At 39.7% G+C, this 25,220-nt stretch overlaps 1 protein-coding gene across 5 annotated transcripts in view; it reads right to left on the minus strand.

Moving 5' to 3' along the window:
• The window catches only part of WWC2 (WW and C2 domain containing 2), a 100,164-nt gene that overhangs the window by 3,920 nt on the left and 71,024 nt on the right, over positions 1-25,220 (minus strand). For 2 of the 5 annotated variants that reach the window (XM_057420276.1, XM_057420278.1), the window contains exons 11-21: positions 23,303-23,916; positions 19,674-19,797; positions 17,052-17,132; positions 16,881-16,967; positions 13,532-13,724; positions 11,699-11,863; positions 11,282-11,400; positions 10,116-10,308; positions 8,000-8,164; positions 5,449-5,541; positions 4,146-4,397 (exon numbers count right to left, since the gene is read on the minus strand). In XM_057420276.1, the coding sequence (XP_057276259.1) occupies positions 4,146-4,397; positions 5,449-5,541; positions 8,000-8,164; positions 10,116-10,308; positions 11,282-11,400; positions 11,699-11,863; positions 13,532-13,724; positions 16,881-16,967; positions 17,052-17,132; positions 19,674-19,797; positions 23,303-23,916 (2,086 nt within the window). The other 3 variants (XM_057420277.1, XM_057420280.1, XM_057420279.1) reach the window with 3 other exon arrangements.

The raw sequence follows: 25,220 nt of genomic DNA on the forward strand, positions 1-25,220 counted from the left end.
TGACAACAGATAAAGGATCTTTCTTGACATGAGCATTGTTGAGCAGATACATCGCTACCAGTAAACCACAGTATTTCTGCACCTCAGTATGGCTGGTGCTATTATACATCTTTACCAAGCACTGCTGCATCAACAGGACAATCACAGCTGTACCATCCACTGTTTTGGAAGGACACTGTTATCAAGAGCTGTGTTTTGTTTGTTAAAAGGCTTTATCAAGTGTTTCTGAATGCCCGATCATTTGAACTACAGCTCTTTTCAGGTGGACAGTCACCTGGATTTATTACATAAATGGTCACTGTTCATATGCAGGTGAGTCCCAGAACACTTGCAATGTCACCCCCATGGTGTGTAGGGTGTATGGCATGGGCAATGCCACCTTGTGTGCACACTTAGCTTCATTTCTAGACATTTGTCTGACAGTCCCTGAAGTCATGTACTGTATTTTGAATTTTGCCAGCCATCAGAGTTTAATGTTCTAAACAATTTTAAAAGTTCTTTAGAGGTTATTTTTTTATGCTTAACTTCAGGCACTCAGACTTGAAAATGCTGTTCTGTTACCTCAAATTAAAACACACACCCGAGCCAAAACCAGTGATCTTCAAAGTTGGTTTTTAACTTAGGAGTTCATGTCTCTAGTTCTGAATTCAACCCAGTAGACTCCCAAACAACAAAACCAACTAATTCAAAAAAGTTAGTCCATACTATCAGTTCCATACTGGGCAGCTATAGAAATCCATTCACAGCAGGACAGTGGTATCCTCTGTCTGTTGAAACGCACTCCAGTGTTCTATATGAAAGGGTTTTACATGAAAGAGCACCACCCTTTCAAAAACTCACTTAAACTCCAGTTTGTACTGCTGTTAACTTCTTCAGCCCCTGGTTCCAAAATATGTATGATTTTAAAATGAAGTTAACCTATATTGTTTTCCTTGTAGTGAACATAAATTTGCAATGACAACTGTTACCGTCTTAATTTTACATATGTCAGTGGCCATATGTTTTATCAGCTCCCCTAGTTAATATTTATCATCAAAGCACTAAACATACAATATTTGAAAATCTTTTATATTTTCCCTAACTATGCATGAGAATCTTGTGACTACTGCATTTCAGGTTAACAGCACAGATGACTTCTCTTGTTTTCATACTCTGTAACCATGTTTTTTTTTTTTTATCCTCTTATTTTTTTCAGGATGTTCTCAGAGAAACTTTGATTTCAGCCCGGTGTCTCCAAGAGCATGCATATATGAAGGTATGTACATGACCAATTTTACATTTACACCGTCTTTCTTGGGTGATTTATAAAGACAGTGAATCCTCCATCTATATGAAACACAGAAAAGCAGGCTAATATTTTTGGCACTTGTTAAATGTATGGCCAATGTAAGTGCCAGATAAGCTAAGTGCAGATGCAGAGATTCCTAAGACTGGGATAACAAAGAAGAACCACTATCACAATTAGGTGAAATAAAGTGAAATGCTAATTCCTGTCTTGTTCTTCAATGGTTTTTGTATAGAAGAAAGTGGATCTAAAGAAAAACTGCTAACTGTGCTGAATGCCAAAACACTGGAACAAGAACATATCTGTGGTATTAATGACTTAATTGCAGACAACCTCTACGCAGAAGATGTACTGAAAAGAAATGAAGACATTTACAGATAGTTACAGGAATCTATTTTGGGCATACACAAAGAGGAAGTCCTTCACAGGACACTAGGTGTCTGAAAACTTACTTGTATGAGGATTTAAGACTCAAACTTTGAAATACTCTCTGATTTCTCACAAAAATGCAATCTAAACAAGAGAAAATGTTTCTGGTGCATAGAATTACCTACTGTTTTCTGATCTGCAGGTACTGGTGAGCTTTACATACTTGTACTTAGGAAGGTGTGGTAGGAAGGTATGGAGTCTGTGTATTTGGCTTCCAGCAGAGTAACTACATGCTAGCAGGCAGCCACTGATTTTCAACGTCCCCTACATCTGCGGTTTCATTTTTCACTTGAGACTCAATTTCTCTGGCACTTCCAGCTGCTGCATTAGTCTGCACCATTATAATACCTGCAGGATCTAAAAAATAATCTATGACAATGTTCTCTAGGCTGCTGTGTTTCACTAACCCAAGAGGAAACTGACAGCAGAGTACAGTATTCTCAGGGTTGTTTTGCTCCACAGGGGAAAGCTGCAACAATTTTAATGGTAGAAATATTTCCAGAAACTTTGCGAGTGCTCTTCAAAGCGGCAGAGTGGCTGTGTTCCTTGTTCTGACTTGTAAGGAGGACTTGAATGCTATGCTGCAGCCTACATATATTTTAGGAACATACATTATTACCCTTATTCCTTATCGCAGTGTGTGTCATGGTGCTGATCACTGACATCAGAGGTATAAAATATGAGAAACCTATCTGCTGCCTCGAAAGAGCCAGCTGAAATAAGAAAGCACAAATCCAAAGGATTTATAATATTAAATGTTGCAGAGGCATACTCTGTTCTAGGGGGAATAGCTCTAGAGTGGGAACGGTTTTAAATAAGCAATTAGAAATTACCATTTCTATCCTGCACCCAGCATTAGATATAAACAATGAATTTCTAAAATTTAGCCATCCTTTTATATAAAGCTACTACTATTTTTATGGGCTGCAACTTAGAAAAATCAAATTAATATAATGAATTCACACTGTCAAAACCCAGATTAATATTGTGTGATGTTTAAATGTTGCACTGCCTTATCCCACTTTTGCCCACGGGTTTCTCTCTTAATGCTCAACCTAAACTCTGCTAGTACTTTACAGCCATTTTAGAACTCCACTAGCTATAGCCAACAGCAGATGCCAAGGAAAGAGAGACAAGAAGACAGAGAGGACAGAACAGGGCATAAGCATAGAGCTGGGAGAACATATTGGGAAAAAATTCTGTTTCCTAAACTATCAGACAGTCAGACTTCTTGAAGTAGGTGATATCATTATGGTTAATGACCTCTGATGGATATTTCCTCCATGAATTTATCAAACTGCTTTTCAAACCTCTACAGACTTGCAGCACTCAATGTTCCATGGAAAACATTTTTACAGTTTCTAAATGTTGTGCTATGATTGCTTTCCTTTAATCTGCAACCTCTTCAATTCCCTACTTCCTGTATTATAAAGGACAGTGATTAAGTGCTTTCCTCCACCTCACCCATTATTTTATAGACTTCAGTTGTAGCTACTTAGCCACTCCTAACAGAAAGCTGTTTCCTCCTCTGACCATTCTTGGCAACCCCCTGTAGCCTTATTATCCAGTTTGAACTTATTATCCAGAACTGAACAATGTTTAAGTTACAGGCATAACATATATTTACATCATAAAACAATGCTTTGTTTTGTCCAACCTTTTTTTCCTCTCCTACTAGGCCCATATTCCAGTGTATGATCACGTTCGCAATTTTAAACCAACAAACAACCTTCCCACTTTCTAATACATCTTGTTGGAATTTTCCATGTTCCAACTTGTCACTGTTGCCTTTCACTTGTTCTATCTTGTTTGTTGTCTTTTATCCATAAGGGCATCCAACTACCTTACAGAGTTTAGAGAAAGTGCATATATACTTGTATTGTTTTAGAAACCATCACATAGGGAATAGAATTTGGCTTTCCTCTGCCAAAACTAGAACAAGTATGTCCTGCATAAGGAAATAAGCCACAGTGGAAGTACTGCCTTTCCCAGATACCCCTACCACTATAACTAATAGTCACTGCCTCTCTCAAATTTCTGTGCAGGCTGCAAATCACCTGATTCTGAAGGACAAAAACCACATGTGTGTCTGCAGAAGTACGGCTGGCACATGAGAATTTTAAATTAACTTTTAAATAAACACTGGTTTACTACACCACTGCTATTACTCCAAATAATAGGGTTTCTACTCTGCATTGCCAAAGTATTTACATAGTACTAGAAAACTAGTATGTCAGATTCTAGGTTTAAATACTGTAGTATTGACCAATAAAGAAATAGTTTACACTATGCAATCCAGAAGTGTATTTAGTCAATTGTGAGCTTCTGTAAAAAGAGCTTTAACACTATAAGCCAAATTCTTTAACAAATTTACAGAAAAGGCAGGGGCCTATGTGCATTCACTCACACAGTATCTGTATGCTGCTCATACCTGTTTTTCAGCTTGTTTCAAGAGTTTCTGGAATCGTTCATCCTCTAGCACACACAGGGGAAGATCTGTCTCTCCTCTGCCTTTCATTTCCTCAAGCTTTTGTTTAAGATCCCGCAAGGCCTGAAGCTCATCATTCAGTCGATTCTGCCTTGTGCGTGATGCCTGGAGGTCCAGCTCCAAGTCAAGGGAAGTGCGTACAGGGCACTCTTGTGTAGCTCTTCGCATGATTGGTTGGCAAACAGGCTGAATCATCTGGGAGACAGAACAATAAAAGTTATTATCTAGAGAGGCTGATGTAGGCTTTGACATGATACAGTCAGAAAAGCTCAAATATTTTTGTTTTTCTTTAGCAGAAAGCTGCTATGATGAGATCCAAGTCCAAAAATTCATCTATTCTGCAGTTTTTCTTCAGGCACTAGCTAAAAAATGAATGCAAAAGTTTCTCCAACCAGATGTACAACAATATATTTACAAGTTAAAACCAAAAAACCCATTCTGCTCCCCAGGACAGCACTGTGCAGACTTCCCCAGAGATTTCAACCTCTCTATTTATTTTTATAAGCATTTCCTTTTTCAGTGCTTAAGCAAACACATACTGTTACAAACGTTGTGAAAATGCATTTCTTTAGCATATTTCACGTTACTTACTATCCTTCGACAGTGACTTTTCACATGAGGAGCCATCCCAGACTATTCGGTATTTCTTTCTTTATGCCAAATATAATCCTGCTACCTGGTAAAATCCTTCTCTGAAGTGTTTTTAAAGTTACCATCAAGATTAAAATAGAGCTCTCAACTTATGCAAGAAAGAACTCCATGCAAGAGAAATACAACCTTGCTCTCTTGTCCTTCAATCATTTTGCTACTCAGTCTTGGAGAAGAGTAAATCCTCTTTAAAAGGGCACCTGAATCCTTGAAACTTTGTCCAAAATTTGCTCAAGGCACATTTTTCTGGTGTTGACTTTTGGTAGCATAAGCCACCTTGGGTCACTTTGGAGTAGCTGGGTTCCTTAAACCACATTCCTCTGACAGCAACAAGCTAAAGTTCACCAGTAAATGCCATGATGCTGAGCACCAGTGTCTGGCTGCTGGCTTCAGCCACAACTAGAACATTAGCTTGGTTCATGGGGGAAGACATAGCACTGAGACAACTGTGGTGAGATTTCAACCAGGAACTACACAACGACATGTACTGCTTGCATCAATTTTGCTGAAATAAACAATATGCTTTAATTTCAAGACGTGTTATTCCTTCTCTCCCCATACTTTGTTTTAAACCACGTCCAGGTAACGTAACACATACCCGTTTAACTCTTAGGCTCCGCCGTTCTGTGGCATTTCTCACAAAGAGAGACTTTTTGGCTAGTGTTGAGCTGTCACTGTCACTTCGATTCAGCTGTCAAAATGTACATAATGGAGATATAAAGCACATTCACATACATATACAGCTGTATTGATATAGATCATCAGAGAACCTTAGTGCTGATATACATGTAGGTCATTCATACTTTGTATAAAGTAAAAATTTTTCAACTAGAATAAGCATCTCCTTTAAAATTCTATTCCTAAACCAAGACAACCATTGATCTTACTGGATGAAGAGTAAGCAGACTCTTTAGGAATGCAAGGAAGACAACTATGGTTATTAATTACTGCCAACTCACTGTCTGGCTGCACATTATATACACTACGGATTTCATTTACCTGGGGCAGGCTTTTAACAAATCTTCCACAGTGAAGGTAAATTACTGTAGACATACATCTGTCCAAACAACTGTATTTTTGTATTATTATTAGTAACAAGCTTACGGGTGCCTACAGCTTCCTTCAGCAGTACTTCCTGCTTCTCAAAAATATGCACCACAGCTCAGCAGTAGCTTCTTCATTATAGCATTAGTTCCACATACATCAATGCAGACTGATTTTTAGATGCATCAAAACGCATGGTGGTAACCTTCACAGAAAACAGAAGCATCTATCTGCAAGGTATTTATTTCACCTCTTCAGAGCAGGACAGACAAAAGGAATCACTTCAATAACCACAGCCAGAGACCTAAACATGCTTACACTGGACTGGCTGAGAGTTGGGGGTGAGAAAGACAACCTCTGGCAACATGGATACACCTCTCAAGAGACAAATCTGTCTTTTCACCATGGAGCCACTACTGGGAGCTCAACCGTGGATACACACATGTGCTGTCATCACTGATATTCTTTAAGTACTTCTAAAGGGTGATTTTCAAAGGCACCAACAGACTTTGGGTCTCTCCTTCAGGGCTCAAAAATCTTTGTGTTTTCTGTAACATCATATGAGAGTAGGTGCTTTCTTATAGCTAGGCAACCTCTTCTGAAAAGAGCAGCTGGCAGCCAGAGCGTATCCAAGAGGCACTTTCATCTAGGACAGCACCACCAAGCAAGCAAGGCTAGGTGTGACTGTGGTGCAAGCTGGGGACTAGGACGGGGAAAACCCATGCTAATCAGCCCTCCCTGTGGACTTGGGTGCAGTTACAGTGCCACTCTTGAGCCCCAACAGTGGACTACAGGTATTTCTGAAACTGGAAAAGATTCATCTGTAAACATGTACTTTCCCTAGAGTGCGTTGCTTCCAGGCAATACTGTACACAATGAGAAGAGAATGTTTTACTTAAGGTATGTTTTTCGAACCCTGGCTTCTGGCAACAATGTTCAAAGCTGCAAAACCCCAGTACTTTTCCAAATGCAAAAATGTCCAGAGCTTACACGATCAGAACAACTAGTGTTACTTCCTGTCAAAGAGCTCCATATGCAGCAAGGTAAGGCTGTAATTTTTTGCCAGTACAACCAATTTCCAGTGTATGAAGATGAAGATGAATACTATGTTTTGAATTCAGCCAGTAACCTACCCAAATTACGTAAAGACTGCTACTAAACAATCTGCAGTGCTTCAATCTGGAGGGTATATGGAATAGTTATGTAAGTGTGTAAGTACTGACCACAGATTTTAGTCTACTTTTTAGGCCAATATGAATCACAGAGAAGCAATCAATTTTAATGTTCCCAAATGATTAGGGCAACCACCTCTAACTGAGCTGGAAAAGAATTAAAGCGTAAGTATTTTCAAAGAGTTATACTTGTGTAAGTAACCTGCAGAAACTATAGATCAAATTAAACTGCCTTTTCTAGGGTGTCTGTAATTAAAACCTATAGAGCTGGGAACCCGTGCTTAAATCTTTAAACACATGATTTTCACAGTTAGTTTAGCAGCAACAAGGCTGACAATTTAATCTTTTTCCATGCTACCACGGATCCAGAGACTGGAAAATTTTGCTGCTGAAACCACATTTAAAACTCGCCCCTAGGCAGCGCTCACACATCTTTCAAAGATGTAATTAGAGCAGGATTTGGGCTGCCCAGGTTTAAAACCAGTTGAGATACAAAGCAAGATTTAAATTGATGACTGAGCTCTTTCCACACCGTTACCCTTAAATGGTTATTAAAATATGGTAATGTAACGGCAGTTTACAGTGAACTCTATTCTGTGTTTTAACAAATTATTTTGCTGTGAAAGAGCTGTAGCTGCTGACGCACACGGAAACACAGTTTTTGCAGATAGCCAGCACAGGCATCTGTGTTACTTCTCTCCAATAAATGTGGTCTTGCCCTAGTAAAGTTGTTCTGCAAGAGTATGCAACTGATGAAAGTCAATTCTAGTATGCATCAGGTCAGTTAGGGAAAGAAAGAATCTAGAGAAAGCACAGGCTTTGCTTCTTGCAGGGAAAATTGGTACATGACTCACTGTCATTAATGCATCATTCCCAAGAAGTTAAATGACTCTTCAGTTAATAGCTCCTCATCCCAAGTGTTTTTCCCCTTACCCTACAGATGTATTGGTTCCGCTCGCCTGGAGAGAAGGTTTGTGAGCGCACTATCATGCTGTTCCTGACAAAGGGATGCTGTCTTGTGCTCCAGCTGGCTCTGTCCTTGGGTCGGACTGTTGTGTTCTTGTTAACAGATTCCTCAGTGTTAGTCTCTTTATCAACCTATGAAAAGGAATTTAGTTTATAAGAACTACTATATACAGACACATGCCACCACGTAGGTTTTTTGCCTTTGGATTTTACAAGCATCCTTGTTACCTTGCAGTGGATGGAAAAAAGGCCATCAGCAAAAAGCATCTTGCACATACAGAGAAGCTATGATAAGAAACACAATATTCCCAAACTTAACAGTGTGGGGAGAGAGTCCTGGAAGGTGCTCTTTGTATCCAGTAAAACCAAAGCTTTTGCAGAAAGGCCTGTGCTGCCCTGTAGATGGTCTGATGCAACAATGGTGCAACAAGTGTTTTGCTTCGCCATTTGCAGACATCATCATTGTTGTTGTTGTTGTTGTTATTATTATTATTATGTATTTATTTTGTTCTGCATTTGCAGAACAGCAGGGTTCTGCCATGCCAGAGATGGTGCCTCTGCACACTGAAAGGGGCAGCTGGTAAAGTTACATTGCTCAGCTTCTTTCAGACATACTGTCATATATCTCCAAGCCCCAGCAGCAGGGCTGCTTTACTGTGATCTGCAGACCTGTGCCAGCCCTGTGAACCCAGGGAAAAGACACTGCTAGTTGCTGTCCCCCAGAACGGCCTGCTGCCTACAAAACATGCCACAGAGAGCCTCAGGTGGCCACATCCCTGCAGGTAGCACAGCTCATGCTTACTTACAAGCAGCATTCCTCTTGACATCCAGGACGGAACAAGCACTGGAGCAGCTGGCACATCGGTTGTCACTGATGTGTGCTGGGGCATTTTCTTCAGCTTGCGTAATTTAATGAGGGTCATGCTTTTCAACGTGCAGGTGATAAATACAATGACCCAAATAACACAAGTGCAACCCTGAGAGGATCTGGCACATGAAGACCTGTGCTGTGGCTGGGTTTAAAATGAGGCCTGCTATGCCTTTCACTCACTGTCTGGGTCTGTCCAGCCCAGGCTTAGCAATACCCTTGTGTGTGTGCCTAACCTTCAGATGTTGTCCTTAATGTCTACCCCTTGCCGATTCAGGGCTTTGATCTATATTTGCTTGCTACCCAGCAGACTGTCAGTCCCTTTCTACAATGGCCATAGCTTATTTGGCATCTTGACACATTAATTGGAAGTTAATTACCATTTCCAGCAAGTCCATTGAGGTGCTGAACTTATGTATTGTCACAAAGCTGAAGGAACAAGATGTCATTCTTTACCTTTTTACCTTTGCTATTTTACAGAACCTGTGGGTTTAACATATGCAACCATTAAAATGCAGAAAGTTGTTCTAAAATTTTTATTTCTAGAGTATGAGCCACCATGCTAGGGATATGTTGACTAAAAATTTACTAGAAGAACTTTAAGAAAGGTGGAATATAATTTAAAGTGAACAAAGTCTCATTGCATGTTCTTGTTATATGCAGCGTGTGGGTAGTTCAATAGTGTACACTTTAACACATTTTGGAATTTTGTGTTCATTAATCTTTCCTCCTCTTGTCTGCTAAGCCAGTTTTTGTATTTCACACCCTAAAATAAGGGGAAGAAGTCAGGGAATCCCATCATCCTCACTGTTTTAGAGATCCTGACCCCTGCTCTGCCTTTCCCCATTTATCAGATGAATCAGAAAAGAAAAAAAGGAAACAATGAAACAGATGTGCAGAAATAGTTTAGATATGCACAAGCTGCAGCTACTGAACTACACATGTATTTGGAATATTCTCCCTATGCAACAAAAAACATACACATTTTTAGTTAATTGGCTTTGACGTCCTGCCTAACATATCTGTTAAATGTCTTTTGGTGGCTCAGACAGATGTGACCACACTGATTTAATTCAAAGTATATACTGACAAGTACTACAGCAAAGGCCGCAAACTGTAAATGCTCAGATGCAGCAGACTTCTACATTAACTGCTCAGAAACGGATCCCCAGACACAGCAAGCTACCGTAGGAATGCGTATTTTAAGATGTTCACCAGTGTTAGTGTTGCAGCGGCTTGCTGGCTTTCATAGGCCTCATCACTGTTCTCTCTGTCCTTGTCTTCATTTGTTTCTGGTGCATCAGTGAGTAACCCCATGCCATCAGTACAGTTGCCTTCTACTGCCAGCTTAATGCCATCTTCCTCTTCATCCATGATTTCACGAGAGGCTTCTGTGAGCATTTCTAACCTGTATGGACAGAAGTAGCCCAGGCTTACTTTCAAACTGAAAAAGCCCACCAGAGAAAAAAATGAGAAGGCCTAGGCCTTCACACATATACAATGTACATATTTTCCTGACAGGGAAAACAAAAGTATCACCTAAATGCTTCCACCATTAAGTTCACCTAAAGGCACATTTCATTATATGCTCCGGTAAACCCCAGCAAGCTCTACTACAGTTCACCTTCGAGATCATTATGACAACACTGCACTACATTCCATGGCTGTTACGTTGATACCTCTGAAGGACTCTGGTTGCAATAAATTCATAAAACAAATGTGCAAGTCTCTCTTTCCCCTGTAATAAAGCATGTTTATTTCTACACCGCAGCTAAGAAATTGCACAGGAACTCAACACAGCAATTTAATGTTTCTTTGGAAAGATCACATGGTCTTCAAAAACAAGACCATCAGTGGAAGCACATAAACACTGACTCTGTTAGACAGCAGCCCTTGTTTCAAATCTTAGTTGCTTATTAACATTGATGAAAGTAGTATTTGATATAAGACATTCTAGTGGCTTAGACTCCCTGGGTGGCTTCACAGGAAGATGTACATGGAATGGAGGAGCATCAGCACTAGGAGTTATCAGAGCAGCCAAGATACAGTAAACCTGAAAGGTGAATGAATTGGCCACAGAACAGAACAAGACTGGTGGTGAGGCACTGGCACAGGTTGCCCAGAGAAGCTGTGGCTGCCACATCCTTGGCAGTGTTCAAGGCCAGGTTGCATGGGGCTTTGAGCAACTTGGTCTAGCGGAAGGTGTCCCTGCCCATGGCAGGGGGGTTGTACCAGGCAATCTTTAAAGGTCCCTTCCAACCCAAACCATTCTATGAGTCTATGATCTCCTCCAAAAGTACAGCCCTTTCATTTGTCTAAGAATAGGAGGAATGTGTGACATCATTCAGGCATGAACAGTGAGGGAGGAAAGGTGGCTTTACCAGTCTTCTTCAGAGCCCCTTTGCTCCTGTTCCTCCTCATCCTCATCATCTTCAGCCAGCTCTTGTTCTACTGCTTCCAGCTCAGCAGATGTCCTCTCCAGCAGAGCTGACACAGCATCCTGCTCACAAAGAAAAAGAAGATGAAACCAGAATCATGTGATACATAACGTAAGTAAAAAAAAACTGACAATCCTTGCAAAAGCTGCATTACTCTGCTGCTCCCTGACACCAGCAAACACATGACTTGGATCACAAGCATGTGGGTACTGAAGTATCAGCGTGCAGCAGGTAAACTGACTGTTTTTATATTGACTAAATCTCAATCAAAAATAGACTGTTTGTAAAACAATAACGCAATCAAATATGCTCCTGTCCCCTTTTTAATGTCACATCTCCCTTTCCCAACACATTGCTCACCAAGTCCAATGAGTCCAATGACTGCTTGCTTAACAGAGACATGGATTCTTCATTTTGTTCCCTGGGTTTTTTACCAGGAATTTGCTTGCACGGCAATAGGTTGTACCACAGAGTACAAGTCCCATCAGAAAACGATAAATCTGCCAGACTGATCTGAGTCTCAGCCTGCACAAAAGAAGAAAGTGGAAGAAAACCGTTTACATTTGTTTTATTTCCTGCAAAACAGCTGAAAATAAATTCTGCAGTACTTGGCATGTAAAACAGGCTGCACCAATTTGACATGAATCTTTATTCCCTCGTTAATGGTAAAATTTTCTATTGCCCTCCACTTCTGTTTGTTTATTCTAACTAGAAATATGCAGAGAGGTCCTTCATATTGTCTGTTCTGCCATCTTTTACTTCAGTGTGCAGAACATCCCCTTCTTTTGTGCACAAACCCCTTTGTATCACTGTAAGGCACATGTCTGCTTTCTACAGCATTCAATAATGAAAAACTGTGTCAATGAAACCCAGATCGTCAACTCACAGAGCAGCAAGTTTCAGTCAATTTTTCAGTTGTTCTACCACAAAATTCATCAATATGGCAAACAATAACGGGTGATCTTGTTTGCTTCAACCAGTGAGGAAGCAGATGAAAAGACAGTAAAAGAGATTAAGAAACCCTTTCATTCAGACAAGCGCTGACATCCACTGAGTTGGCATTCTGGGAAAACTCATGAAGTACTTGTGTTTGGGCTGTGCCTTGGAGATTACAATTCTCTGTTCCTTGGCAGAGCAAATCGGTTTCAGAGCTGCTGGGCTGCATACACAGCTCTTGCCAAGACTCTTGTCGTGCTGCCCAGGCCTTTCTGCTGGGGGGGGGTGGTACTCCCAACTCTTTAATTTGACCTTGTGATTAACCCTTTTGTCTTCCATGTTTTTTTATTATTGGTGGTGTTTTTTCCTTCACCTCTGTATCCCGCATTCTGTTGTGTATTTGTTCTGCTGCCCTTCCCTTACTTAAAGGGAAATCTCTTACACACTGAAAAAGGCCAATAGGTTCCCCAGGAATTAAGTTAACTTCTACATTTTTGGAAGTGAGAGGCTGTTCTGAGTAGTCAGAGCTGAGGTACCCCACCACACTCTGCTTCTTCTTCAGTGTGTTGTAACTAAAAATCTCTCTGCGTTACTAAGTCAGGCTCATGGTAAAAAACTCAACTGAGTTGTACCAGACCACACAGAAGCAATCTGAAAGTAAATGAAGCATCACTAACTAGCTGATGAGCACAATTAACAACAGTATTTTAGAAGTGCCAGTTCCCAACAGGCTGATCTATGAATCTCACACACCTTTTTATTATTTCTATACATCATAAAAACTAAAAAAGTGGACATCATGTAATTTACAACAATTTGCAAGTGCAGTTTGTTCTTTCTGACAAGTTGCAATAATGAGGGTTTGCTTTTTCTTTGGACATACTGTGGCTCTTTTTCAACTTTTACTTTAAAATCTAGTGTTAGAGTAACATTGCAATTACGTTTATGGGATATTTTATATTTTATATACCTGAAATGGTATCAATCTGTAATTAAAGGGCTAAGGTGTTTTTTTATTTCACCTTTGTATCCTGCAGCGTTAGAGCTATCAAAACACCTCCAAAATCTTCCATCCAGGATTCTGCATCAGGAATTTAGAGAAAGGCAGTATTTTAAGTACTATAGCAACAACCAGATATTGCTTCAGGGTTTATCTCCATGTACTGTGGAATTTTAGCAGCCTTGACCATCAGAATAAGAGGGGAAACTATAAACAAATGCATGTAAAGAAACAAAGGCAGAAATAAAGCTGCATACCAAGCATTCTTCCCGATGACTTCGACTGACTGCACAAACATCTACTCTCAGCGTCTTCTGTAGCAGTGTGACTTGGGAAATGGGTACTCTGAATATCTCATTGAGTAAAATGGTTTCCATGGCAGGATGAACTTTCGTGCGGAACAGGCAGCTGATATCAGTTGAAGATGGCAGTACTGCTACCCTAATATACCTGACAGAGACAAAATTCAGTCTTTACTTGTATGTAAACCAGAACTTGCTGGGGATGCATGATAGAAGTTGGCCCCATCAACTAAAGGACCGACTGCCAAGAAAATGAAACAGCAACAAATCAGAGGTGCAATGGAAAAAGGTGAAAAAGAGGAGTGAGAAACTGTTCCTGCCCCTTGCAGAAACATTTTCCAAAAATGAGCTTCTGTGCCTGGTAAGGTAGTAGGCAAGAGAGGTAGCTATTTCTGCCTCTCTCTAAATTTATCTTCTGGTTCAGTACCGCAAACACTGAAGATCATGTCCCAGATGGGAGGAAATATGATCTTAATGTTAATTAAAAACACGAGAAAAAATTGGGTGAATGTAAACTGAAACTCTTAGAATGATGTGAGCAGCACCGAAAAGCAGTGATGTCTTACAACCTTTTAAAGAAACAAACAAACCAAAACCTCCAGAGAAACCAGAAAACTAAGGAAAATGAGGAAGAAACTAGCTAGGGCCACAGCTGCTTAAATGTATTAAGTGAGACTTGGAAGAATGCATCTTGCAAGGCTAAGGTTAAGTACAGGGAGTAACTTGAAGTTGTCACATGACTGCATTCTTTTTATGTAACAAACATGAATGGATGTTATGTGGGTAAAGGTAATACTAGCTACCCTCCAGGTCTCACTTTAATAGCAGCTTGATAAAGACATTTCTAATGCAATTTGTACATTTTATTTACCTATTGCACAGCTCCTCATACACATGAATGAGCACAGTAATTGTTTTACATCTTTTCTGTGCGTATGCATTAGTCCATTTCTGGTATTGGCTTTAAATAATTGACATTCACTGCAGAACAGAAAACAGCGAAGCTAGCTAAAGCAAGAAGAAAAAGCGCACCAAGCAAGATCGTTGTGGAAAAAACTTTTCACCCCAGATTTATAGTACTATTACTATATTTTTCTGGTAATGACTTTGTATATATTGTTGTTGTTATTAAAAATTTAAGTTTTACATTAATTAACCAAAAGAAATCAGGTCTGTGAGAAATTTGGGTTTGTTCTTTGAGTGTGGGCATAGCCTGAGCTCCCCAGTTATGCCAAGCTTTTTAGGATAAAGGCTATGATTGAAGTTGTCTGGCACGTATAGACTGGAGAGCAGGTATTCAACATTTTGACAAACCAATCCTGAAGTTAAGTGTTAGTGTAATGCAATTCCCATAATGCTGCTGCTGTATTCACATAAATGTAGGTGAGCAATTTGCATGGTCTACTGAAAACAGCCATTTTAATAGATTAAGCAATTAGGAAACATTTAGAAAAGAGGTGGGAACAGAAGATAAAGTATATTAAAGGTAGGTTTAAAAGGTGGTTCATTAGAGCTCTCTTTTAACAGTTATCAGCCAGCTTATTTGCATCAGGCCAGCAAAAGGGGTAAACAGAGAAGTAAAAGATAAATTGCTCATTGGCTTTGTTTTACAAGAGTGCTTACTTTCATTTCAATTAAAAAAGGTGTAGAGTCAACCAATGCCTCAGATTTTATTGTGACAAACCTATGACTTCCCAGCTGATGAAAATATTATCCTGACACAAGTAATGACGAGTATTTGTCTAGGCTCTACCTACTCCAAAAATGAACAGCTCTTACAACTGTGTGGAAACAGGTATCAGTAAGACCTCACGTCACATCTACTCCTCTGTCTGTAACGGTTCAATAATATACTAATCTGTCCAATTTGATGTTCTAGAAAATGCGGTTATAACACAGCATCATTTTCGAGGACCAATTTTATCATTGTACATACCTGTACTATACATATATCTCTATATATACACACATATATCTGGAGACCATGGCAAATGACAGAAAAACTGCTTTTTTGCAAGGTCTTTCTTCCTCCTGTCCTTTCTTCCTCCTTGTTTTGTGTAGCTTCAGTTTCATTAAATCTTATTAGCAGGAGGAGGTCTGGATTTCTGCACTCAAGACACTTGACAACTAATTATAGCTTCAAAAAAAGAAGCCAGGCACAGCCTAACTTTATCTGACTGAATATTTTGTTGACATTTTTTTTTATATTCTGTATTATCTACTTTTTCTCTCAGCTGCATCAATTCATTCTTCTATAGTTTTTTTATATTCTTCTGCTAAATGCTAGTGAACTTGGAAGGTGAACAGGGGAAAGATGGAGGTCAGAGAAGGAAGGATGATCGTAGACACCACTTGTTATTAAGATCAAACAAAACCAAACAGAAAATCCAACAAGCCACTCAGGCCTGTATGCCTATACAGCCTTTCAATATTCAGTGGCTTCCTCTTGATCTACCAATCAAATCCAAAATGATGTGGGACAGGAGGAAGGGAACCAGCAAGAAAACCAAATTTTGCAAGGATTGATTATGTTCTACTCTAATCTTATTTACCTTCTCAACAGTTTAAGCTAGCTTTCCAGTCTGTAAAAAAAAACCTCACTGAAGTCCAAGTGTCCCCAAGGAGCCAAGGCAAGCTGTACTTATTTCTACAGATGAGAGTGTCGGATTAGAATCTCAGCAGTAATATTTTCTCATTCAGGCATTTTTCTTCATTTCCTACATACGATTTCCTCTGCAATTATTCTAGACCTTTCCTATTCAACACAAGTTGACTAACACAATATTTCCAGTTCAACACAGGAACTAACTATTAACAGACCTACAAGCTCCAATCATGAGGGTTGGTGTATCTCAATGTGGCTGTACTTGTCCACCTGCAATTTATCAAATTACCCCTTACCTTTAAAAGCTCACTTAAAAGACACACTATTTTAACATCATTTTACATCAAAATTCCACATAAATGTAAAAAGACAACATTCTGAGATGAAAGAATGGCAAAATATCAAAAGAACATTCTTAGTAACAACAGAATAGCTATTTTGCACTCACAAAGCTACAAGATATTTTAAAACACCAAATGAAGCATCATTAAAAAAAATTCTTTTGTTTCACTTTAAAGGAACGTGCAAATTTGCTGGTAACTACTTCCTGCAGCACTGCTGGAATATTTAAAATCTCAGTACCAACACAGTTAAAAAGTTTTATATGTATTTTAGTGCTGTTAGGCAGTAAACCAATCAACTCCTTTGAAGAATTTGTACAATTCGTTATTGCTACTGCACAATGATTGTTTGACTTACACTTTAGAGCCAAGGGGGACAGAAAATGCCAGAAGATTTCTGAGCTGTACAATGATTATCACAAAACTTGAATTACTGTGGTCATATCTGTTGAAGAAAGGACAACATAAGGGAAGTTTGCAAGTTGCACTCACATACAAACAGAAATACTCCCTCTGCTTACTCACGTACCTGAGTCCTATTTGTACCTGGGCAGCCTCTAGAGGTGTTGCATCATCTTCACTATATACAATATCATCAGTTTCATTTGGTCTAGGGCAAAGAGTCAAATATCAAAATTAAGGAAAATTATAGTTAGCTTTCCTCAGTAATTATGGTATGCGTACACAGAACACATATACATTCTCCTGAACAGGCTGATTTAATTACAGCATGCACTCCAAATGAGAATTTCAGAGCCTACACAATAGAAATACCTGTTTGGGGGACAGCTGCTGCTTGAACAATTTGACAACTCCAGTAATGAATCAGAAAAACCTTAGGCTGATTACTGAAGCAGGCCAAACTAACAGGCAAGAGAAAAATTCATGACATTTTCCTACTCATACTTCGTAGTTCTTTATGTCCCTACTGAATACAAAATAGGAAATCAAGATCTGTAATAAACATCAGACCACACGTGACCTGGGTTTGAAATACTGTTTTGAAGAATATTCAAGGAGCACGAGCTCTGTAAAAGGGGTTTCTGTGCAAACAAGAAGCACCTTTCCTCTGAGCCTGTTTTCAGAAGCATTCAAAGAACCAAAGGGATTAAAGTCTTGCAGCTGAAAAGCAACTCTAGCATTCAGTGGAATTACAGAGAATCCATGTGGCAAAATAATTCCAGTCATTCTCTGGGAGGATTGACTGAGGATGCAATATTAATGTGTTTCACTGATTTTTAAAATGAGACTGTTGGGATCAATAAACAAGATCAAGATAGGAAGTGTCAAGATAAGAAATGTGGAGAATGACACAGGCATCCCACAAAAAATGACAGCTTTATGTTAAGACTCTGCATCTAGAGGCCTCCTTTTTACTATTCATTTCCTGGCTGATGGCTAATTTGACAGAGTGTGTTTATTTCATCCCCTGCCTTGAATTACTCAATACAAAGGACTGGTCTATACAGCAGAAATCACTAGTGCAGCTTCTGGAGCACAATGACAAATTCTAAGTCATTTCATACACAGTGCTCATAGAAACACTTCTACTAAACATAAGAAACTCACATAGAGGCACTCATTACCTCTTCACTGCTTCCTACTCAGCAATAATTAAGAATATCCACACCTGGAGCTATCATGGAATATCTACAGTCTGTACATCTTAGCTTCCACAAATGGCAATAGCTTCCTTTTGTACACAGGCTTAGGGAACGCAACTGTCTTCTTTCATCCTTTCCTGAGCAAGAACAGAAAGACAACAGGAATTTGCTCTGCTTTCCACCTATCCCACTACTTTCAGCTGTAGAGGACTTGCAAGACAAGAAGACTTGCTCCAGAGAACATCCACAGCTTTGGTTCAATGTCTGTTCATTTCTATCCACTGGACCTTGTAACTGAAGAAGACAGTCTGTTTTGATCACAGTGGCTCAGAATCGAAACAAAATGGAATGACAGCAATGATTACTTGGTTACTGAACCAAAACACACAGCCACAGCCACTCTTTCAAGTGAAGGCTGAGTTTTTAATAGATGGGTTCTTATTTCGGCCCAAGAAGTTGCATTAGGTCTAAATGAAGACATGAAAAAACCTAATGTTAGGATTTCAGAGTTCAGGGTGAAATATGGGTTCATGACCTAAGGTGAGATTGAATGGGCATTGCAATAGCTCAGGAGAAATCCTTTTTGTATTTCAGCTTTTTATTTAGTCTCAGCTATTTTTATTACCTTTTAATTTGTGAAAGATTTGACAAGTAATTTTATCAGAGGCCAATAAAACCCATTTATGATACCAAAATGCACCTTTGTCTGTCCTAACAGAAAAGCATTTAGCCTGGCTCAGAAGACATCATCTGTGTCTTTGTAACCATACTGCTAAAACATCTCTCTGAACATGAAAAGGACAAAACATTCTTAATGTCAAGGACTTGCTGAAGTTGAGGTGAAAAATAAAGATTCTGGTTTCTGTCATAGTTCTCTCATAAGTCTTCCCTTATGCAGTCTAAAGTTCATTGTTCTCACTGCCATAAACCAGACAATACTATATAAGCTAGTATGAAGGATCCCGCAGAAGTTATGCATTGTCAAAAAGCAACAACAACAAATAAATTTCTTATATCCTGTTTACCACAGTGAAGCATAAAAATTAAACCCCAACCCAAATTATTTTTATACCTACCTTACAGCTGATGATTTTTTTTATCTTTCTTACATCTTTGTTTTTTTAAAAAGAAATTTTTCAAGCAAAATCCTATGCAATCTTAAGATTGTATCTAAACAAAACAGTGAGTTAACAAGAATCACTCTAAGTGAAGTCAATGCAGCTACATGGCAGAACCTGTATTGTTTGAATTCAGCTTTTCTCCTAGGAACACTCCTAGCAAGAAAAAAGCCTGCAGATCAGAAGGTAGCTTATTAACATTGCTCAAACAAGTTCTACAAGCACTGTAATGCAAGTTTATTAGCTTAAAAACCCCCAATGACACCTCAGTTTGGAAAATGTGCCCTTCTTTCAATATGAAAGTACAAAATATTTTCAAAAAAAGACACAACCAATAACCTACTTATATAAATACTTATGGAATTATATAACTGCTTATAGGTGTATTTAAATTTTTGGTGGAAAGACTGGCATTATTCTCAAACCTACTGTTTTACAGAAGCCTCATATACACCGCTATCTCCAGCTACAGACTCATCGGACACAGCAGCAGATACACAAGCTGTTTTGTCCTCGAGCAGGTTGCTAGCTGTTCTTCTCGGTAAATCAACACCTGCAGAAAGAAAGAAGAATGAAAACTAGTCCAAGAGATTAATAGCCAGAAAGAGCGAAGTGCATTGCTTAGAAAGTTGTGAAGTTGAAAGCAGTGACCCTTAACTGAGTATCAGAGTAGTTTTGTTCCACATCATTAAACATTCCGTGACTGTGGTGCTCTTACCAGATATCCTGGCTAGGGATATAACCAAACTGATGAACTTGAAAATGTACAGCTATTATTCTTTCCCAGAGATACAGGCTCCTATCATCACCCATATCTGTTGAGCTAGTTATTAGCCTTCATTATCTTCCTTGTTAACCCTCATTATCTTGATCTTTAAACCTGCATTTGCTGTGTTCACAATGTGCACTGTATTAACACTTTGGCTACAGGCAAAGTGCTTGCCTACGGTTTATTAAAGATTTAGAAGTCAGAGAGACACCCTCTCCCCAGTGATACAACTCCTAGAAATGAAAAATCCCCTCAGGTTTACTATCATCAAAAACTTTTTATGCTACAGTCTCTTTACTATCAACTACTACTTAGCTTTAATCTTCAACTCGCATTCATATGCTGGTGTCATGCAGTGAAGCAGCCGCATTCATGGAAAGCCACGTTCTGCAGCACAGTGAACCAAAGGCCTATGCAGTACTTTCATCTGCCAAGGGGTGAGGATATTGGTATGCATTATCATCCCCACCTGAATCATGACTTTACATCTTGTTAAGATGTTTAAAATTTAAGGCTTCAGATTAGATGATTGATTGCTGCATTCCTGCTTTTATTTATGGCAGTGAGAATGCTTTTTCCTTGATGATGAAGTGCTCTTTCTCTTTCCCCCCACCACGTGAGGGGTGAAGGTGATGACATGATTTATTGATTACCCTTAGGAATTACCACAGAAGCCTGAATTGACTTTGACAATGACAGAGACTGACTGGAAGAACTATATGCTATTCCAACTTGGTTTCTGACAGCAGGGGCATGTGGAAAGGAGTGAATATCTGTATGGTTCACCTGTGCAGAAAATTCAGAGACAGAGAAGCAGGTGAGCACTGTACCTGAAGAGCCTGTGCAGATTACTACATAAAAATACTAGCTATACTGCCTTCAGGTGTGCCTGTCTACCTCCAAGGGTAAGGTTCATCAGTATTCAGATTTGTAGTCTTGTAAAACTTCAGTGTGTGGGCTGAAATTTTCCATGCAGATTTTATGCCTCTGGCTGAGTTTGTTGAACACCTTCCCATTTGGCATCACAGCAGTTCCAAGAAGGAAACTGGAGTAGAAACACTGAAACAACCCCCAATCTTTGTCTAAGGTACTGAAGCCTCACCATGAAGCCCATTTTACTGTGGAAACTAGAGCTATTGAAGCATAATTAGTTAATATCTGGCTTTTCAAAATTTAAGTGCTTGTTTTGGCAGCCTTAATACAGATTTAAAGATAATTTGTGTCATATATATAACCCCATATGAGGAAGTATCAGCATGATGAATCACAGGATGAATTTGTACTTTAAAACCATAACTACTTATAGACTTAAAAGACACACCGATGCTATCCATAATGATAGACCCTCGAAAAAGCTCAAAAGCATTAGACATCCACATGATGCCTTTGAATTAGTGATTTAAAGAAATACATTTAAAATAAATAATTCTGATTCTTCATAGCCTTATGTGCTCCCAAGTTCCAAGCCATCTTAATTGTAGTTTTCAAACTAGCTGAATTGCAGCTGATTGCAAAGACAAACAGACTAGAATTTGTTGTTCACTTGGAAAGGATATGCTGCTGAAATATGGGCAGGAGAAATTACTTCCCCCCTCCCCCCCCCATCTTTTATAATATAGCTCTAAAGCAAAATTACTACTGTGTGCCACTATACTGAAAAGACAAAGGACAACATTGACCCCACCCCTTCCATGTTTTCCCATTTTGCATTTCCCAGGTTCAGACCACTGGGACATCAGTCAGTTTCTTTCTTCCCTTTCTGCACAGTTGAGCTGGGGAGGGGACAAGAGGGGATGCCCAGCTTGTACTATGCATACTGTTACATTTCTCTGGTGGTCCCACATTGCTCTGGTCCATACTGAAATTACTACAGTAATGCAGTAAGCTAACCCCATTACCCAACAGATGTTACAACAATTCCATGATACATATATATATATATATATATATAAAATACATAAATTTTTCTTATGAAAATTCATGTCTGCATCCGTATGTCCAAATATTTTTACTAAAAGCTGGCACAAGGGTTCAAGCTTGGCAACAAATCTGGACAATGCACTCCCTAGAGCTAGGCTGTATTTATTTCAAGAAATCCCAACTCCTTAGCCGCTTCATTGTCAACTCCGGCCCAGAAACGTAGAGCTGGGAATGCTGGGTGCTGATCAGGTTTCAAACAGGGCTGCCAGTGCTCAGCACTAGTGGAAATCTGGCTCCCTCAGTTCTTCCTTGGCAAAACAGAGCTACTTCATAAAATAAACACAGGAATGGTTTGCAACGTACTTAAAGACAATGACACGATAAATGTGCAGACAAAGCACCACATACTGTCAACCCTAACAGAAGGCAGCAAAGACTGTGGACAAGCCATCAGTTCTTGACAACTGGGATTTTTGAAGTTCTAACTCTGCCAAAGGCTTTGAAGATACAGATGATTAAGTATGTTGCATGGCTTGTACTGCATGCAGACTGGAAGGGAGGTTCATTACCGCCATCTCAAAATTAACTAGTTACTAAGGATACCTCAGTAACTCACAGGGTCATTCATCCCATCTTGGTTAAAGGGAAGTATGTTTTAGGATGAGATGACATCCTTTTGGAAGTTACCCACAGACTGCAGGGGGAAGCCTACACAGGCCTAGGAGCTCTGCTCTAACTCACATGAATGAAAAGCTAAAAGCTATGAAAGCCATGTTAAAAATGGGAAGAGTCTCACCATACAGGGCATGTGGTCATTTGTTTTTCCTCAGCTCACAGCTCAAACAATGACCTGCAGATCTTTCAGTAACAGCAAGTTCATATAACTAGATACACACACATAAAAATTCTAAATCTTAGGTCCAGAAATCTTTGTCACAGAGGATGTCAGTTTGTAACTTTTTCAGTGAGGAAAAAAAGCATCTGATTTCACATTATCAAAACCCAGCAGAGGGTATTTCTGCTCTACCCCCATTCATCCTGACAATACCTAGGAACACCGTGCATCCTCTGTGTCTTCAAGATCCAGCTTCAGGGTTTTCTGCTATTTTTTCATGACAGAGTCTACAATACACAAACTTTCCTTCTGAGACAGCTACTGAAAAACGTAGAGGAATCAGACTGACTGTAGCAATCTGCACCCAAAGCTAGACATTATGAAGGTCCCTCAGTACTACTGACTGCCCACCATGGCAAATGTGTGCTAACAAGACACTCTTCAGTGACATGAGGTACCCCTCCATTCAAGGGCCAACTGTTGTTTCAAAATTTTCATGTTACATATACATTTGCCATTAGGCTTTTTTATTACCTGAACTTCCTTCATGTAGAGAAGGCAGAGGCTGCCTAATGCCTTCATTAAGGTCTTTATCATCTGTACGAATCTGAGATCCTGATCTGGCTTCAGAGTCCAATAATATTTGGTTCTCACAGAGACTAATGCCTGCAAAATCACCTGAAAGGTCACAGTCTTCAAAGTCCGCAGTGAGGTGATGCAGAGGGGAATTTTGAGCTGACATGGAAAACGCAGCTTCTAAAACCAATGGGGAGCCGGGAGGGGACAAGGAGGAGAGTGAGGATCTGGAAGACAGCGATGTCACAGATTTGGGAGGTTCAGTCAGTTTGGGATGGTCTGCAGCAGAAGGAGAGTCACTGTAATCCAGTCTCCCATGGGAACTGACCACTTCATTTTCATGTATAGTAGTGATAGGCCCCAAAGGAATGTAACCACTTTTTTCTTGCAATATAAAGTCAAGTTTATACTGATAGTCCAAATCTGTTATTTGATCGCCTTGGTTATAGTAGAGATCTGTGGAGCTGAGCGAGTTTAGCGACCCTCTACTTGACGTGTTCAGAGATCCCCGGCTGGATGCCAGAGATCCCAAACTGCTCCCTGAAGACACAGACAACGTACTAGCTGAGAGGCTGTGAAGAAAGCACAAACACAGACACTGACGTTACTAAAGTCAACCAGCATAAAATGGAACAAGGAGAGGTAACAATGACTGGAGCTGCTGTGTTACTGCTTACAACTGAATGCTGCTCAGGGAATTATGGTTTTTAAGCAGCCATACTTGGCTTAGATCAGCGTGCCCAACCTGCACGCTATCAGGGCAATTTTCCAGCTTATGGCAAGCTGCCAAAGCCCCTTTTTGTTTCCAAAAGGCTGCAGGTTTGACAAACTGGTCCAGCAGTAACCGCAGCCTTCTCAGCTGTTATATTCGCTCAAAGATCTGCTCAACTCTGGTGTGGGTGCTCACGGGGTCAATATGGCAAAAGGGATCCCCAGGAAGGACGTTATGGCAGCAAAGGAGTGCTGCCACCTCTAGAGCAATTTATGCAGCCTGCCCTCTGCCCAAGTACCTGAGAAAGGTGGCAGCTGAAAGGAGACAACTTACAGGAGAACTGCTTCACATATATAATACAACACACACTCCACATGTACAGCAAATCCAACCACATAAGCGTGGCAAAGGCCATAGGCCATAACATGCAGTCTTCTGTTAATAACAAAAAATAAGGAGCCTTGCCAGGCCAGAGAAACTGTGTGTCACTGCATTGGCTCAGTAGGACTCTGCTGGGAAATAACATCAGGAAAAATAATGCAAGGCAGCCCCTTCTAAACACTTTAAAGATGTTCACTGAACAGTAACAGAGCTAGCGACTTTAAATATTTTGCCTCTGGGCTAGAACACAGCACAAAGAGACTCCCCAGTGTCCAAACAGGAGCACAAAATACTTAAAAAAATATTTAAAATACTCTTTCCATAACTAGTCACCAATCAAAATGCAATTTATGGGCTCTGGCCGAGAGGTCTGAAATAGCTAAGCCAGCCTAAATCCCAGGAATAGGAAGGTACATCCTCCTTATTGTGAGAGGACCTTTTCTTCTTAACGCCCCAGGTTGATTTCTAAGAGAATACATTAATTACTGCAGTGTCCAATTGGTGTATCCCACTGGGATATGCAAGGAAATTCAGGATTTCCTAAATAAATATAATGGGCACATAGTTTGGTAGCCCAGGGTAACAGTCCAGAAGTGAGAGAAACTCTTTCCTCAGACTAGTTGTATGCATCATTAAAGATTTCCATGAGTTCCACAGTTGCTGTAACCAATCACATTTTTGTTATCACTATGAATTTCATAAACCCAAAGTCAGATTTTGAATCAATAACTGTCAGGGGAAAAAAAAATCCTGCTGAGGATACATTTCTGCCTACAGAAAGTG

This window comes from Pezoporus wallicus, unplaced genomic scaffold, assembly GCF_028554395.1.
Source record: "Pezoporus wallicus isolate ANWC-B61680 ecotype Strahan unplaced genomic scaffold, APGP_CSIRO_Pwel_v1 contig_5552, whole genome shotgun sequence".
Classification (NCBI taxonomy): domain Eukaryota; kingdom Metazoa; phylum Chordata; class Aves; order Psittaciformes; family Psittacidae; genus Pezoporus; species Pezoporus wallicus.